This window comes from Leucoraja erinacea, unplaced genomic scaffold (genome assembly GCF_028641065.1).
Source record: "Leucoraja erinacea ecotype New England unplaced genomic scaffold, Leri_hhj_1 Leri_505S, whole genome shotgun sequence".
Classification (NCBI taxonomy): domain Eukaryota; kingdom Metazoa; phylum Chordata; class Chondrichthyes; order Rajiformes; family Rajidae; genus Leucoraja; species Leucoraja erinaceus.
The window spans coordinates 87324-105954 of NW_026576406.1; the positions used below are offsets into that span (position 1 = coordinate 87324).

Sequence of the window (18631 nt, forward strand, 5' to 3'; positions counted from 1 at the left end):
GCGCCAGAGACCTGGGTTCGATGATCGGATTCACCTATAAACTAGACAAGCTTAAGCTTAGGACCTCGAGGTCTAGAGGGGTCTCTGGCCAAGGCAGGACACCTACCGTTCAACTCGATCTCTCTATCTCTCTCTCTCCATCTCCCTCCGCTATACATGTCCGGGCCGTCGGCTACGATCACTCATCATCTAAATCCGGCCCTGGTTCGATCTGGACTACGGGTGCTGTCTGTACGGAGTTCTCACTGTGACCTGCGTGGGTTTTCTCATTGTAGGTATAACTGCCTCCTAGTGGTCACTTACGGGAACGTAAGGACTACCTGAAATTAGAGAAGTCAATGTTCATACCGCTGGGGTGTAAACTGCCCAAGCGAAATATGAGGTGTTGCTCCCCCAATTTACGGTGGTCCCCAGTCTGGCCCTGCTTCACCCCTTCGTTGTTCTTCTCCACAGTCTCTTACCTGTGGTAGAGGCTTAGGGTTAAAATGGGGGAGGAAAGGTTCCATTATAACATGAGGGGCCATGCTCCACCTCTTTGTTGTTCTTCTCCCCCCCCCCACACACACACCCAGTCTGAAGAAGGGTTTCGGCCCGAAACGTTGCCTATTTCCTTCGCTCCATAGATGCTGTTGCACCCACTGAGTTTCTCCAGGACATATCAGGGCTGGTAACAAATGAGCTCAGGCAGGGCAGTGCCCATTGTGTGATCTGAAGGGAAACAATGTGAATTATGGAGCTGATGAAATAACCAGGGTGGAGGATGGGGGGAGCGAAGGTGAGATGAATGTTCGTAGGTTAATTTTAAAGTCTAATTCCTTTATTCTGCAGATGCAACTTGTTCCTGAGAATCACTGGGAGATTCAAAGCAAGTTACTGTCACAGGGTTTGATCCCAACACAACTAGAGAGCAGTCCTGAACTACTATCTACCTCTCCCGGGGCCCTCTGACTATCTTTGATCAGACTTTACTGTCTTTACCTTGCACTAGATTGGTTCAATTGCAATAATGGATTGTCTTCCCGCTGACTGGATAGCCACACAACAAAAGCTTTTCACTGTACTTCGGTACACGTGTTAGTGAACTAAACTGAACTGAATTAAGTTGGAAAGAGCGCAGAGACGATTTACGGGAGTGTTTCCAGGACTCGAAGACTTGAGCTCTAGGGAGAGGTTGGGCAGACTAAGACTTTATTCCTTGGAGCGCATGAGGATGAGGGGTGATCTGAAAGATGCGTGCAATATCATGAAGGAAATTGAGGGTGAATCCACAGTCTCTTACCCGTGGTAGAGGCATAGGGTTAAAGTGAGGGAGGAAAGGTTCCATTGGAACATGAGGGGCAACTTTATTACTCAGAGGGTGGCGGGTCTGTGCAACAAGCTACCAGAGGAACTAATTGAAGCAGGTACTATATCAACATCTAAAGTACATTTGGACAGTGGCATGGATGAAAAAGGTTTATAAAGGTATGGGCCAATTGTGAACAAGTGGGACTAGCATAGATGGGGCATTGTGTTGGCACGGACCAGTTGGGCCAAATGACGTATATTGATTAAGAGGGAGATACTTTGCTGCCTTACATACACCTCTGCTACAGAAAGAACCACCAGCAACCTCTCTGCTTTCCTCTAGGAGAACACACACAACTGAAGACAAGGAGGAGCCCCGGTGCCCAGACCTCTCCCCCCCGGGCAGTGCTGGGACCACTGGATCATCACACAGGCGAGACAAGGACAGACAGAGAAGGAGAATGGGAAATGCCAGCTCCAGGTATGTCCGGATACATCACACAATGTTACTTCTCCACCTCTCCTCCCTCACCTCAAGCACAGCGCTGGAGTAACTCAGCGGGTCAGGCAGCATCTCTGGGGGACAGGTGGCGTTTCGGGTCGGGACCCTTCTTCACTCTGATTGTGATTGGAGGGAGGTGACTGGATGAGGATTAGGGGCAGGACTAAGTCAGGTAAGTGATAGGTTGATAGATGTTGGGGGGTGCGGGAGGGGGGTGATGATTGAAGGAAGGCCGGTGATGAAAAGACTGAGAGATGGGAAACTCGTGGGGTAGATGGGCCGAATGGCCTAATTCCGCTCCTAGGCCAAGAGAAGAGACGTGAGACGTGAAGCTGGAGGAATGGATATAGGTGAAGGTGATGGGGGAAGGGGGAAAGGGCGGGATTGTGGGATAAATGGTGTGTATCCAGGTGGAGCAATGGGAAGAGAAGAGGGAATGGGAGAGAAGGTGCTTGTCCTTTATTTCAGTTGGTTTCATTTCAACTGGAAACTTTCACCGAACATGTTTCTTTTCAGGCAACAGGCGGCTCAGTCTGAGACCCTCTCATATTTCACACAGGAAGGGCTCAGCAAACGGAACTTTGAGTTCAAAACGGGAGGTGTGGAAAAGGTTCAACCTCTGCTGGAAAAAAAGGTGAAAGAACTGGACAACACCGAGCTGAACATCGCCGTGACGGGAGACTCGGGTGCAGGAATGTCCACCCTCATCAACGCCATGAGAGGGCTTCGTAACGACGATGAGGGAGCGGCTGCGGTTGGGATCACGGTAACTACAATGGAGCCAACCGGATACTCACATCCCACTCTGCCCAATGTCCGCTACTGGGACCTGCCGGGGATCGGAACTCCACGATTCACCGCGGGTTCCTACCTGAAGGAAATGCAATTTAAAAAATACGATTTCTTCATCATAGTGTCAGCTGGTCGATTCGCAGAGAATGATGAAATACTTGCCAAAGAGATGAAGCGGCTGGGGAAGAAGTTCTATTTTGTCCGTTCTAAGATTGACGTTGTCCTTGATTGTATGCGGAGAGAACGAGTTGAATTTGATGAAGTTGCAGAAATGGAAAATATCCGGAGTGACTGCGTCAGTAGGTTGGGAAAGGCCGGGATCCCTGATCCCACCGTGTTCCTGATATCCAGTTTCAAGAAGAATATGTATGATTTCCCTCGGTTAATGGAAGCACTGGAATATAGAGAACCCTGTCTTTGTTCTGGCCCAACACAACGTCAGTGTGGAGGTTATTCGGAAGAAAGGTGAGATATTGAAGAAACGTATCTGGATGTTGTCGATCATGTTGGGAGTAGTGGGTGCGATCCCGGTCCCGGGTCTCTCTGTCGCCTGTGACACGGGGATATTGGAGCGATAATCTATTTCTGTGAATGTCCGGGTCTGAATGATGCTGCTCTCCGCAGATTGGCCGAGAGAACAGGAACATCAATGGAAAAGCTAAAAGGCACAGATTACTATGTAAATGGTGTCAAGTTAGGAGGCTGCAAGGTGACTTGGATAGGCTGGGTGAATGGGCTAAATCATGGCATATGCAGTATAATGTGGATGAATGTGAGGTTATTCACTTTGGTGGCAAAAACAGCAAGGTAAACTATTATCTAAATGGTGGCCGATTAGGAAAAGGGGAGATGCAACGAGACCTGGGTGTCATGGTACACCAGTCATTGAAAGTAGGCATGCAGGTGCAGCAGGTAGTGAAAACGCGAATGGTATGTTAGCATTCATAGCAAAAGGATTTGAGTATAGGAACATAGAGGTTCTACTGCAGTTGTACAGGGTATTGGTGAGACCACACCTGGAGTATTGTGTACAGTTTTGGTCTCCAAATCTGAGGAAAGACATTCTTGCCTTAGAGGGAGTACAGAGAAGGCTCACCAGACTGATTCCTGGGATGGCAGGACTTTCATATGAAGAAAGTCTGGATAGACTCGGCTTGTACACGCTGGAATTCAGAAGATTGAGGAGGGATCTTATTGAAACTTATAACATTCTTAAGGGGTTGGACAGGCTAGATGCAGGAAGATTATTCCCATGTTGGGGAAGTCCAGGACAAGGGGTCACAGTTTAAGGATAAAGGGGAAATCCTTTAGGACCGAGATGAGAAAAACATTTTTCACGCAGAGAGTGGTGAATCTCTGGAGTTCTCTGCCACAGAAGGTAGTTGAGGCTAGTTCATTGGCTATATTTAAGATGGAGTTAGTTGTGGTCCTTGTGGTAAAAGGCATCAGGGGGTATGGAGAGAAGGTAGGTACAGGATACTGAGTTGGATGATCAGCCATGATCATATTGAATGGCGGTGCAGGCTCGAAGAGCCGAATGTCCTACTCCTGCACCTAATTTCGATGTTTCTATGTTTCTAAGTTGGGAAAATGAGAAGTACATCGGGATCCAGGGATCCTTGTTCATCAGTCAATGAAAGTAAGCATGCAGGAACAGCAGGCAGTGAAGAAAGCTAAAGGCATGTTGCCCTTCATAACAAGTGGAGTTGAGTACAGAAGCAAAGAGGTCCTTCTGCAGGTGTACAATGCCCCAGTGAGACCACACCTGGAGTATTGTGTGCAGTTTTAGTCCCCTAATTTGAGGAAGGACATTCTTGTTATTGCGGGAGAGCAGCGTAGGTTCACCAGGTCAATTCCCGGTATGGCGGGACTGTCATATGCTGAGAGAATGGAGCTGCTGGGTTTGTACACTCTGGAGTTTAGAAGGATGGGTGGGGATCTCATTGAAACATATAACATTATTAAGGGTTTGGACATGCTAGCGGCAGGAAACATGTTCATGATGTTGGGGGAATCCAGAACCTGGGACACAGTTTATGAATAAGGGGTAAGCCATTTAGAACGGAGATGAGGAAATACTTTTTATCACAGAGAGTTGTGAGTCTGTGGAATTCTCTGCCTCAGAGGGCGCTGGAGGCCGGTTCTCTGGATACTTTCAAGAGAGAGCTAGATAGGGCTCTTAAAAATAGCAGAGTCAGGGGATATGGGGAGAAGGCAGGAATGGGGTACTGATTGGGGATGATCAGCCATGATCACATTGAATGGCCGTGCTGGCTCGAATGGCTGAATGGCCTACTCCTGCACCAATTGTGTATTGTCTATTGTCTAAAATCAACCGCTGCTGTGAGAAATAACTGCACAAGTAGTAGGGATGGGTTTGAGTGCGGCTCCCTTTGCTGTTTCTGTCGTTGAAGCCGTTTAATACAGTGGTTCTTAACCTTTTTGGCCCCATGACCCCATCAGACATTCTTGCTCAGTACCGTGACCCCAGAAACAAAAATTGTAAAAACCCAGCCGTATTTATTAAAACATGTCTGCCAATACTCAGTGAATGGGGTGGCTGAAATTGCATCACAGCCATCATGCGATCAAAACGAGGACAAATGCTTGACAGGCAGCACCTCATGTCAACATCAATCACAAGCCTATTGCATACCTTCGTCTTCAGAGTTACTATGGTTGAGAATCCAACCTCACAGCGATAGGTTGAGGGGGACTGGACCAATAGGATCAGGGCCCTCTTCGAAAGAACAGGACATTCCTTCACTTTCAGCCAATACGTGGCGAGCTCTTGTTCCATGAAGTAACTTGAGCTGCGAATCTTCACGAATTTGGTAAAATTCAACCTTAGCAGCCATGTCAGTATCGCTGATGGCCCCGTCTTCAATGGAAAAGGATGATTCCCCTCCTCACGAGAGTGGTCGTCCAGTCTGGGGAAGTAACGTTCGATGGCTTCACTAATTGCCAGAAGGTCGGTTGAGATCTCATCGTGGAAGTGGCATTCAGCATCTGGTGTAGCATCCAGGAGAGTCGTCATCTCAGGGAAGATAGTCGTGTCACCGTCCTGGACTCTTCTCTTGTAAAGGCGAATCTACCTCCTGAACGCTGCCACTTTGTCACGTGTGCAGCATTGGGAGGTTTCCTTGAAGTGAGAGGTTCATAGAATTCACCTCGGCGAGGAAGTTAGCCAAGTAAGCAACCTTCATCACGAACAGTTCATCCTGCATCTTTTCATGAAGCTGATTCTCCTTCTCAGTACAACCCTCTCTCCAAGAACAGCGCTATTTCCTCATGAAGTTGAATCACACGATTAAGAACTATACCACGTGAAAGCCAACGCACGTCTGTGTGGAATATCAGAAGTGAAATCGGAGCCCATTTCTTCACACCTCGCTTTGAAGATTCTTGTGTTTGTTGCGCTCCCTCGGATGTGGTTCCCAATCTTCACCACATCTGAAATCACTTCTCAAAGACCAGGAGGGAGAGTCTTTATCACAAAAGCATGGTGATGTATCATGCAGTGGGTGAAGGAGACATGGGGAGCGACATTCTTCAGGAAAGCTTTCAAGCCGGATCTGCATCCGAGCATGGAAGGTGCCCCATCTGTACTCACCCCAATAAGGCGTTTCCAACCAAGCTCATGTTTGATGAGGAAGGCTTCCAGCATTCTGAACACATCTTTTCCCCGAGTGGTAGTAGTCAATGGCTCCGAGTACAGGTACTCCTCCTTCATGGCTACTACATCGAGGTAACAAACGTAGGCAACATCTGTTGACTCATCCAGTTGCAGTCAATACACTGGTCTGCTCTTCACAGTGCTCACCACGTGCAGCAGAATAGCATTACTGATATCCGAGATTCAACTTTTGACTGTGTAATTCGAAAGGGAAATCTGCCTGAACTTGTTTGATTGCTGTTCCCCCAGCACCAACTTACCTGCTTCGAGAAGGCATGGCTTGATAAGCTGTTCACCGATGGTGTGAGGTTTCTTAGTCTGAGTGATTCGTTAAGCAATCCGGTATGAAGCCTCCAGGGACCTACCGAATCGATGCTGAAACTCTTGAGTTTGAAATAGTCCACGCCCTTCCCCACCAGGTTGCTGTGACAAGACTCCAAGTGGATCTTCCGTTTGCTGGACTTTATGCTCTCGTGGCTCAAAACCTTGGCACAGATAACACATTGTGGCTTGACCACGGATGATTGAACAATGCAAGTGAAGCCGAACTTGAGAAATGCTTCACTCTCCGTGCACTTCTTGGCAGACATGGTTCACAACACACAGAGTGCGTGTGTGTATACGTACACGCATACACGAACAAAGTACTGTGTGAGGTATGTATCTTAGTTAGGCTCCTATAAATGGGCTCAACAAATTGATATTATTTACGACCCCTTCATGACCCCTGGAAAAACCCCAAACGACCCCCAGGTTAAGAACCCCTGGTTTAATACATTGTCCCAGTCACTGGTTCTGTTTTCAAGAGAGAGTTAGATTTAGCTCTTAGGGCTAAAGGAATCAAGGGATATGGGGAGAAAACGGGAACGGGGTACTGACTTTAGATGATCAGCCATGATCATACTGAAGGGCTGTGCTGGCTCGGAGGGCCGAATGGCCTACTCCTGCACCTGTTTTTTCTGTGTTTCAATGTTTCTAAGAGCTAAATCTAACTCTCTCTTGAAAACATCCAGTGAATTTTCCTCCACTGCCTCCTGTGGCAGAGAATTGCACAGATTCACAACTCTCTGGGTGAAGAGAGTTCTAGAACCAGGGGCCACAGTTTAAGAATTCCATACCTGGGCGGTACGGTGGCGCAGCGGTAGAGCAACTGCCTTACAGCACCAGAGACCAAGGGTTCAATCCTGACTACGGGTGCTGTCTGTACGGAGTTTGTATGTTCTCCCCGTGTCCTTTTCTCAGAGATCTTCCTTTTCCTTCTACACTCCAATGACGTACAAGTTGTTAGGTTAATTGGTTTAGTACACATTTAAAATTGTCCCCTGTGTGTGCAGGATAGTGTTAATGTGCGTGGATCGCTGGTCGGTGCGGACTCGGTGGGCCGAAGGGACAGTTTCTGCACCGTATCTCTTATCTAAATTAAACTTGATGGAAACATTTAAAACCACGAGAGACATAGATAGGCGATTAAAACCTTTCACCCTGGATGTAAACATCATATAGTAGATGGCATAGCTTTGTGGGCCGAACAGCCTGTCCCTGTGCTGTACCTGTTCTGTGCTGTTTGATGTTCAATGACATCAGTTTAAAGGAGACAGTAACTTGTCATTACAGACCGGGCAGAAAATGACTTCTTGTTTCAGACTCTGCCGACCTGTGGAGTTGTATATCTCTCGGCTTCACACTCTGCTATGTTCCTCTCCTTTGTAACACGTCAGGATCAAAGATTACTGAGTTCAGGAACTTCAATGTGGGAACCAATGTCTCTTCCACAGGGGGCAGCCGACTGGTGTTTGGGGAGTGTGTAAGGTGGCGCACCCTTATCAACACACAGACTGGGCCATGCGTGACCCCGTGCATGGTCACCGGCGTTTACAATGTGGTCTCTAATGCCCCCTCTCCGCTTTGAGCAGTCCTGGGCTAGTGATTGGCTGGTTTCAGACAGAGAGAGTTGCATTCCTTCAAGAAGGCTTGGAAACTTTTCCTACCCTGGCATTTTGTTTCGGACAACACTGTCTTTCTGTCTCATCCTCAGAACAGAAATCCAGCCTCCCGTTTACCCGCAGTGTAATCACACATCAGCCCATTCACTCTCTGCGGGAAACCCTCCTGAAAGAAACAATGAGATTGGCTAACTCTACATTTAATACCAACGCTACCCTGCATGACCCTGTATACCTACCCTGAATGATTCATATCCTTTATCCACAAAGCACAACAAAGTTCATGTTACACAAAGTGAACACAACTGAAAGTATGAATGGATGGGGAAAAAGTGATCAGTAATCTTTCTTAGTGACTGTGAACTACAGATGTTGGTTGAAACCGAAGATAGACACAGAAAGCTGGAGTAACTCAGCGGGACAGGCAGCATCTCTGGAGAGGAGACTCAGGGAAAAGTAAAAACGAGATAAAAAGACGATATAGTGAGATAAAGAACAATAAATGAAAGATATGCAAAAAAGTATTGATGTTAAAATAAACAGGCCATTGTTACTGTTTGTTGGGTGAAAACGAGAAGCTGGTGCAACTTGGTGGAGGGGAGATAGAGAGAGAGAGGGAATGCCGGGGTTTCCTGAAGTTAGCAAAACCAACCTACATATGACTGGGCTGTAAGCTGCACAAGCGAAATACGAGTTGCTGTTCCTCCAATTTGTGTTTAGCCTCACACTGACAATGGAGGAGACCTAGGACACAAAGGTCAGTGTGGGAATGGGAAGGAGTGTTAATGAGTGACCGGTTCATTGAATCTTCAGCCCAGTGTATCCCGCTATCTCTGTGATGTGGGACATTCAGGTCCAGTGATCTCAGCTTTGATCACAAACACGTGACTGTGATTTTGTTTATGTGTCTCATGAAATACACATTTAGAGATGTATTAAAAATACAATATGTTCATTTCTTTCCGCAGAGATACGATGGCTTCGTCTTCACAATCTGTATACTTCAGTCAGCAGGAAATCAATAAACTGCAGACTACATATGACCAGGGTGGGCTGAGCAAGTTTGCAACACTGATCAAGAAGAAATTGAATGATATAGAAAATTTAGAGCTCAACATCGCTGTGACCGGAGAAACAGGTGCAGGGAAATCCACCTTCATCAACGCCATGAGGGGGCTGCGGGGCTGCGATGACGGTGCAGCTAAAATCGGGAACATTGAAACCACAATGGAGCGAACTCCATACAAACATCCCACCTTCCCTAATGTTTGCTTCTGGGACATGCCGGGAGTTGGATCATCAAAGTTTCCAATGAAGGATTACGTGAGAAAAATGGAATTTACGACATACGATTTTTTCATAATAATCTCACAGAGTCGATTCACCGAAAATGATGCAAATGTCGCCAAGGAGATTCAAAACTTGGGGAAGAAGTTCTACTTTGTACGAAGTCAAATTGACAAAGATTTCAATTCTTTCGAACGGCAGGGTGTATATTTTGACAGAATGACGGAACTTGATATGATGAAACAAAACATAAGTCACGGTTTGACCAAAGCGGGGATTTCAAAACCCAATATTTTCCTGATATCAAGCCTTTCCTTAAATGAGTTTCATTTTCCTCAGTTAAGGGAAACGCTTTTAAATAATCTCGACAAAATAAAGAAAGATGTTCTATTGATGTCACTTCCAAGCACAACAGTGAAGGTTGTGGAGCAGAAACGAGCCCAGTTGAAGGAACGTATCTGGATGTTGGCAACAGTCTCAGGAGCTGTGGGAGCGGTGCCTGTTCACGGATTGTCTTTCGCCGTAGACCTCGGGATACTAGTCACTGCAATAATAGATTTCCGCAAAAGTCTCGGCCTGGATGATGCCTCCCTTCAGAGACTGGCCAATATCTCAAAGAAACATGTGGCATTTCTGAAAGCAGAAGTGAGAACCCCACTGGTGGGTGAAATAAATAAGGAGTTTGTGAAACATATGTTGTTGCATACCGGTTTTGCTGTTGTTTCAGCGGTGGAAATGGCCCTTGTCCCGATACCAATCATTGGCTCCATCTTCGGGGCAGTATCGTCATTTGGAATGACTTACAATATGCTGACCAACATACTGGATGACCTTGTGGAGAATGCCCAGAGAGTGGTGAAAGTTGCATTTGCCACTGACCCTGGTCATCCACAATAAAGAATCCGCTACTGAGTTGCTGCAAGTCATCGCGGATACGGGAATGGAAAATAAATATCATCTTTCACATCTTCATTAAATTCCAAATTATTTTACAGCTGATGAATTATTTTAAAACCTGTTGTCACTGCTGTAATCTTCACAACCAATTCACTACAAACACCTTAACCGCACCAACCCGCCGGAGAACAGAAGATAACTCTCCCGGGGAGACTCAGTGTGACGTTGCCACCGCGTTCAACAAGCTCTCACCAATGAAACCATATCAACATCTAGTCAAACCTCCAAGGGGCTCGAATATTTCACAAAGACGACATCTTCTTCCAGTCTCCAACGAATACAGATCTAACTTCTTCAGTCTTACATGAGAAGATGATCTTCTGATCCCAGTGGGCTGAGTGTGTTGTCATGTTCTGTACACTTGGCCAACTAAAACTATGCACAACATTCTAGATATTCTAGTTACAATGATGGCAACATTTCCCCATTTCTAAACTCCAACCCCATTGCAATAAAAGCCAACATACCATTAGCATTCTTAACCTCTTGTTTCACTGACCCACTAGTCACTTGTACCTAATGGATACAAACATCTACATATTTATGTGCCTCCTTTATCTACAGACTTTCTCCATTTAGATCACATCCGGATTTAGATTTGAAGTGGCTTTGCTCACTCACTCAACCTATCTACATCATTTTGTGGAGTCTAAATATCCCCATCACCCCCTGCCACCCCAGGTATCTCTCACGTCCTTGACCAACCTGGATACCTTGTACACTGCTCTCTCCTCTAGACCATTCACGAAAATAGAAAGTTACATTCAGCTCCTTCAGTTGCGTGGGTTTTCTCCGGAGCTCCGGGATCCTCCACACTCCGAATATGTGGTCATTTGGAGATTAATTGGCTTCGGTAATGATTGTAACAATGACCCCAGTGTGTGTAGGATAGTGATTGTGTACGGGGTGATCGATGGTCTGCGTGGAATCAGTGAGTCGAAGCGCCTGTTTCCACAAGCTCTCTAAACTAAACTAAACTAAACTAAACTAAACTAAACTATCATCTCCTGTAGTATTGCGTACAGTTTTGGTCTCCTAATCCGAGGAAAGACATTCTTGCCATAGAGGAAGTACAGAGAAGGTTCACCAGACTGATTCCTGGGATGGCAGGACTTTCATATGAAGAAAGACTTGGCTTGTACTCGCTAGAATTTAGAAGATTGAGGGGGGATCTTATACAAACCTACAAAATTCTTAAGGGGTTGGACAGGCCACATGCAGGAAGATTGTTCCCAATGTTGGGGAAGCCCAGAACTAGGGGCCACAGTTTAAGGATGAGAGGGAGGTCTTTTAGGACCGAGATGAGAAAAACATTTTTCACACAGAGAGTGTTGATTCTCTGGAATTCTCTGCCACAGAAGGTAGTTGAGGCCAGTTCATTAGCTATATTTAAGAGGGAGTTAGATGTGTCCCTTGTGGCTAAAGGGATCAGGAGGTATGGAGAGAAGGCAGGTTCAGGATACTGAGTTGGATGATCAGCCATGATCATATTGAATGGCGGTGCAGGCTCGAAGGGCCGAATGGCCTACTCCTGCACCTATTTTCTGTGTTTCTATGTTTCTATGTATCTCTCGTGTCCTTGGCCATTTGCAGGTGTCCAATCCAATATTAGTCACCAATATTAATGACCTGCCCCAACCCCCCTCCCCTGCACAGAGAACTATAACATTTAGTCACCTGACATAGACACAAAATGCTGGAGTAACTCAGCGGGACAGGCGGCACCTCTGGAGAGATGGAATGGCTGGCGTTTGGGGGTGAGAGACATATTTAGACTAGACACCTGACATTTAACTCCTGAAGCAGCCACTCTGCACTGAGCCGTATCACCACGGACGAGCTCCACAGAGACAGAACAAACAATGTATAATGTTCTCAAACCCTCCTTGATTAAAACTTTAAACCTGTCACTGATTCTGTGGAATTCCTGGCCCGTGACTGATGAAAGTGGCGATAATTCGGGATGCTACTGAGAACCTGGAGGCCAAGTGAAATACAGGAGTGGCCACGTCACAAACTAGCCACCTGCCCAGCCCATCAAGCGCCACCTGAGGTCCAGTCCGCGGGACCCACATCCATCTCATCAGCCACCGCGTAAACAACAGAACACGAGTGGGAGCAAGTTCTTCTCCATCTCCAATGAAGTCTGCGCGTTAATCTCAGATTACCGAGCCTGTTCTACACACATTCTACAGGTTACTGGCAGTCCAGTTCACCTACAGATTCCTCCCAAATTATAACACGCCGGGAGCAGTTCACTCAGTAAAAATACAGTGAACGATGGATGTTTTTTTTAATCTGTTCAGTGACACAATTGACATGAAATATCTATTATAACCCCACGGTGCCAGAGATTCGGTCACAGTCTGAGTTTTTCATCCGATCTAATTATGGATTGTAAATCTTTCACCGTTATTTTGCCAGACATTAATTTCTTTAATTTCTGTGAAACTTCATCCAATTTTCTCCACAAATGTTATTCCCACTTGTGTCCGGAGCTGGAGATCAACAATACAAAATAACAGGCAAAAATCCACTCAGGGCCGCCAGTCGCCGTGAAAGAGGAGCAGAGAGAATTTCCCCTCCACTGACGCTACATCACCTGATGAGCTTTTGCAACAACTCCTGTTATTAACTGCCGGTGACTTTATTGAACACAGTCCGGTCAGTTTACACTTACTGACAGAGAAGCTATGGACCAAAGATGGAGGCTGGTTGAAGGAGTTAACTAATGAAACCATTCAGCTTTGTACAGTCGGGCGTGTTTGTACAGTCCAGTCGCTAACTGGACCTCAACGGCCACGGCGGAGTCTCCGGAGCGAGCGGGGAACGATCTTGCAAGACGAATCAACTTTGATCTAATCACATAGAGATAACGGCAATAAAATTCACACGGCGGAGACAAGATCAGATTCAGATTCAGATTCAATTTTAATTGTCATTGGCAGTGTACAGTACAGAGACAACGAAATGCATTTAGCATCTCCCTGGAAGAGCGACATAGCAAACGATTTGAATAAATAATAATAAGTGTCGGGGGTGGTAATTGGCAGTCACTGAGATACGTTGTTGAGTAGAGTGACAGCCGCCGGAAAGAAGCTGTTCCTCGACCTGCTGGTTCGGCAACGGAGAGACCTGTAGCGCCTCCCGGATGGTAGGAGGGTAAACAGTCCATGATTGGGGTGAGAGCAGTCCTTGGCGATGCTGAGCGCCCTCCGCAGACAGCGCTTGCTTTGGACAGACTCAATGGAGGGGAGCGAGGAACCGGTGATGCGTTGGGCAATTTTCACCACCCTCTGCAATGCCTTCTGGTCGGAGACAGAGCAGTTGCCATACCATACTGTGATACAGTTGGTAAGGATGCTCTCGATGGTGCAGCGGTAGAAGTTCACCAGGATCTGAGGAGACAGATGGACCTTCTTCAGTCTCCTCAGGAAGAAGAGACGCTGATGAGCCTTCTTGATCAGAGTAGATGTATTGTGCGTCCAAGAAAGGTCATCGGAGATGTTGACTCCCAGGAACCTGAAGCTAGAAACACGTTCCACCTCCGTCCCGTTAATGTGGATGGGGGTGTGCGTGCCGCCTCTGGACTTCCTGAAGTCTACAATGAGCTCCTTGGTCTTCTTGGAGTTAAGGGCCAGGTTGTTGTTAGCGCACCATGCTGCGAAGTGCTGGACCTCCTCCCTGTAGGCCAGCTCATCGTTGTTGTTGATGAGGCCAATCACCGTTGTATCATCTGCATACTTGATGATGGTGTTAGTACCATGTACAGGTGTGCAGTCATAGGTGAAGAGGGAGTAGAGGAGGGGGCTCAGCACACAGCCCTGTGGAACGCCGATGTTCAGGGTGAGGGTTGAAGAGGTGTGCTTGTCTAACCTCACAGACTGGGGTCTGTTGGTTAGAAAGTCCAGTATCCAGTTGCAGTGGGAGGGGTCGATGCCCAGGTTACCGAGTTTGGTGATCAGTTTTGATGGTATAATGATGTTGAATGCTGAGCTGTAATCGATGAACAGCATTCTTACGTAAGTGTCTCTGTTGTCGAGGTGGGAGAGGGCGGAGTGAAGTGCCGTTGAGATGGCATCCTCCGTACTCCTGTTCTTGCGGTAGGAAAACTGATAGGGATCCAGTGTGGGGGGTAGGCAGTGTTGAGGTGTGCCAGGACCAGCCTCTCAAAGCACTTGGTGATGATGGGGGTAAGTGCAACTGGGCGGAAGTCGTTGAGGCTTGCCGCAGTGGAGTGTTTTGGCACTGGCACAATGGAGGTGGTTTTAAGGCAAGTGGGGACAACTGCTTGGGCAAGTGACAGGTTGAAGATGTCAGTCCAGACGTCTGTCAGCTGCGCAGCACAGGCACTGAGCACGCGCCCGGGGATGCCGTCAGGGCCAGCAGCCTTACGTGCATTAGTCCTACTCAGTGCCACGTACACGTCGTAGGGGGTGAGTGTGAGGGGTTGGTGATCGGCAGGTAGTACAGCCTTGATGGCTGTTTCTAGATTGTCCCTGTCGAAGCGGCCATAGAAGTGATTAAGCTCCTGAAGGAAGGAGGCGTCGCTGGATGTGGGGGTGGTGTTGGAGGGGTCACAGTTCCAGAACTAGGGGGTCACAGTTCCAGAACTAGGGGGCCACAGTTCCAGAACTAGGGGTCACAGTTCCAGAACTAGGGGTCACATTTACAGAACTAGGGAGTCACAGTTCCAGAACTAGGGGGGTCACAGTTCCAGAACTAGGGGTCACAGTTCCAGAACTAGGGGTCACAGCTCCAGAACTAGGGGGTCACAGTTCCAGAACTAGGGGGTCACAGTTCCAGAACTAGAGAGTCACTGTTCCAGAACTAGGGAGTCACAGTTCCAGAACTAGGGGGTCACATTTCCAGAACTAGGGGTCACAGTTCCAGAACTAGGGGGTCACAGTTCCAGAACTAGGGGTCACAGTTCCAGAACTAGGGGGTCACATTTCCAGAACTAGGGGTCACAGTTCCAGAACTAGGGGTCACAGTTCCAGAACTAGGGGTCACAGTTCCAGTACTAGGGGGTCACAGTTCCAGAACTAGGGGGTCACAGTTTAAGGATAAGAGGGAAGACTTTTAGGACCGAGATGAGGAAAACATTTTCACACAGAGAGTGGTGAATCTGTGGAATTCTCTGCCACAGAAGGTAGTTGAGGCCAGTTCATTGGCTATATTTAAGAGGGAGTTAGATGTGGCCCTTGTGGCTAAAGGGGTCAGGGGGTATGGAGAGAAGGCAGGTACAGGATACTGAGTTGGATGATCAGCCATGATCATATTGAATGGCGAATGGTGCAGGCTCGAAGGGCCGAATGGCCTACTCCTGCACCTATTGTCTATGTTTCTATGTTTCTATTACAGGCACAGCTAGCTGAATTAAAGATAGAATGTAAACCAGGCTGAAGGTTATAAATCATGAGATAAGAAAAGTCACTTTTGCAAGACAAATGTGAACATGGTTTACGAATGAACAAGGGGTAGGAAGTTGAAGGACCATCACTAAGTTAAAGAAGGTGCTGGGTAACATTTTTACACAGAGGGTGGTGGGTGCCTGGAATGTAGTGCCAGGGAGGGTGGTGGAGGCAGATATGATAGGGGGCATTTAAGAGACGTTTGGATAAGCACATGGATATGCAGGGAATAGAGGGATGCAGATTATATGCAGGCAGATAAGGCTTGGCCTTGGCATAATGTCGGTACAGACAATGTGGGCCAAATCTGTGTGAAAAATTCATACATTCTCAGTTTCATCATTGTGGGGGTGATGTTGGAGGGTCTGTAGTCCGTGATGGCCTGGATGCCTTGCCACATGCGTCGGGGGTCGGAGTTGTTGTAGAAGTGCTCCTCAATCCTGAGCTTATGGCAGTGCTTGGCCTTCTTGATGCCCCACTTCAGGTTAGCCCTGGATGAACTGTAGGCTCGAGCATCGCCTGACCTGAAAGAGGTGTCCCGTGCTTTCAGCAGTAGCCTGACCTCGCTGTTCATCCATGGCTTCTGATTCGGGTATATGGTCACCTGTTTGAGGGAGGTGACACTATTGATGGTGGAGTTTATAAAGTCCAGAACAGAGGATGTGAAGGAATCAATGTCCGTGTGAGAGTCAAGGGTGGCCTGGGCTGCAAACGCCTTCCAGTCAGTGTTTCCAAAACACTGCTGAAGTGTGAAGTCCGCTTCCTCTGACCAGACTTTAACTGTCCTCACAGTTGGTTTAACCCGTCTGATGAGTGGGGAGTACTTAGGGAGCAGAAACAATGAGACGTGATCAGACTGACCAAGGTGGGGGAGGGGGATGGCTTTGTAAGCTTCAGCCATGTTGGTGTAGACTTTGTCCAGTGTCTTGTCTACTCTAGTGGGGAAGGATACATGTTGGTGGAATTTGGGGAGTACAGTCTTCAGGTTGGAGTGATTGAAGTCACCCGCAACAATGAAGGCTGCCTCGGGGTTGTGCGTCTGTTGATTGCTAATGGCAGTATGCAGCTCTTTCATTGCAAGCTTGGCATTAGCATCAGGAGGGATATAGGCTGCAGTCACAACAGTGGAGGTGAACTCTCTGGGCAGATAGAACGGTCTGCATCTAACCAAGAGGAACTCAAGGTTAGCTGAGCAGTGACTCTCAATGATGGTGGAGTCCGTGCACCATGCTTTATTTACATAAATGCACAGACAATGCACAGACAAGTGCAGTAAATTCTAATAGTATCAAGATATTCGAATATTAATCCACGAATGTACGGAAATTCGAATCTGAAGGCAGATGCCAACCAAATTGTTACTTAATAGTAGTGAGATATATGCAGCAGAGCCCAGCAGCGTAAGGACAACACAACAGAGATGATTGCACCCGAGTCGTGCAGCCGGGAAGCATTGTAGCATTGTTGTGTAGTGTAGAACTAATTGTGTTATAATCTAATGTTCTACAGCAGATGTCATCATTTTACACAAGTTAGCACAGAAATAGTCTGATCCTTTAACAGGGCGGTAACAGAAGCATGATCTATTAGTAGAGCGCTTATTACAGCAAATAACAATTATATAGTCGCATTTAACGTAGTACATTTTTTAAATTTATTTTTAAATTTTCTATGGATGTACGGAAACTTAATTATTTCTTCTATGTAAAGCACTTTGGTTTCAACGCTACATATATACAATTTACTTACTTACTTAACTATACCAAAAAAAACTGTATAATAACGGAACATATGTGGGGGAAAAAGAGAATAACATAAGGAGACGTGAAATGTGATGCAGTGGTGGAGCCCGGATGTAACCAGGCTACCACAGCAACAAGTGACCTGTAGAGACACTTACAATATTATCCATCAGGATACAGTGACCAAGTGGACCAGTGGACAAGTGGACCAGTGGACCAGTGGACAAGTGGACAAGTGGACCAGTGGACCAGTGGCCAAGTGGACCAGTGGACCAGTGGACAAGTGGACCAGTGGACAAGTGGACAAGTGGACAAGTGGACAAGTGGACCAGTGGACCAGTGGACCAGTGGACCAGTGGACCAGTGGACAAGTGGACAAGTGGACCAGTGGACCACAACTACATCCACGCAGAGGCGCCACACCGTCATTGTTAAGCCAGTTGATGTTGTATTCACAATGATTACTGTAAACATTGGGTTTCTCTTGTACTGGGAGAGTAAAGCAATAAAGTCCTCGTTGGCATCACACTCAATGGTTTCCTGTCCAGTTTATCTGTGGAAGCTCTTTGTAAACCGGCCACCCTGTCCCTGCTGCCCCATCACCAGCTCCCCGGGTGGGATTCCCCGGGCAGGCGAATTAATTTAATCCACCACCTTCTTTCACCCTCCCCCCCCCCCCCCCCCCCTTGAAACCTGGCTGACCTCGCTTCGCCCCCTCCCCATTGAACCGTTTACAATGGATACACAATTCTCAACGTTTCTATCCCTGATCTTAACAATCCTAACTCTTTATCGCTGGGGCTCACACCCGCATCCCTGGCCTTTGTCCAACAATCAGCCTGTCAAATAACCCCCTCGCCGGTGTTCACCTATTACCGGACATGCTTTGTCCTGCCGCTTCTCCCTCCCAAATTGTGACCGGATACATCACCCTTGCAGCTCCCCCACCAAGTTCCCATTTGGAAATACATCACCTTTCATCATCTAAACCCTGGATCCTATTCCCCAACAGCCCCGTGGGATGATCTTCA

At 47.2% G+C, this 18631-nt stretch overlaps 1 protein-coding gene across 1 annotated transcript in view; it reads left to right on the forward strand.

The window, feature by feature from the left end:
• The window catches only part of LOC129693965 (uncharacterized), a 36826-nt gene extending 20846 nt beyond the window's left edge, over window positions 1-15980 (forward strand). Inside the window, exons 6-8 of the mRNA XM_055630687.1 lie at window positions 1556-1768; window positions 2306-3046; window positions 9169-15980. Of these exons, the coding sequence (XP_055486662.1) occupies window positions 1556-1768; window positions 2306-3046; window positions 9169-10384 (2170 nt within the window). The 3' untranslated portion in view covers window positions 10385-15980. The remainder of the gene's footprint in view (window positions 1-1555; window positions 1769-2305; window positions 3047-9168) is intronic.
• Window positions 15981-18631: the final 2651 nt, after the last annotated feature.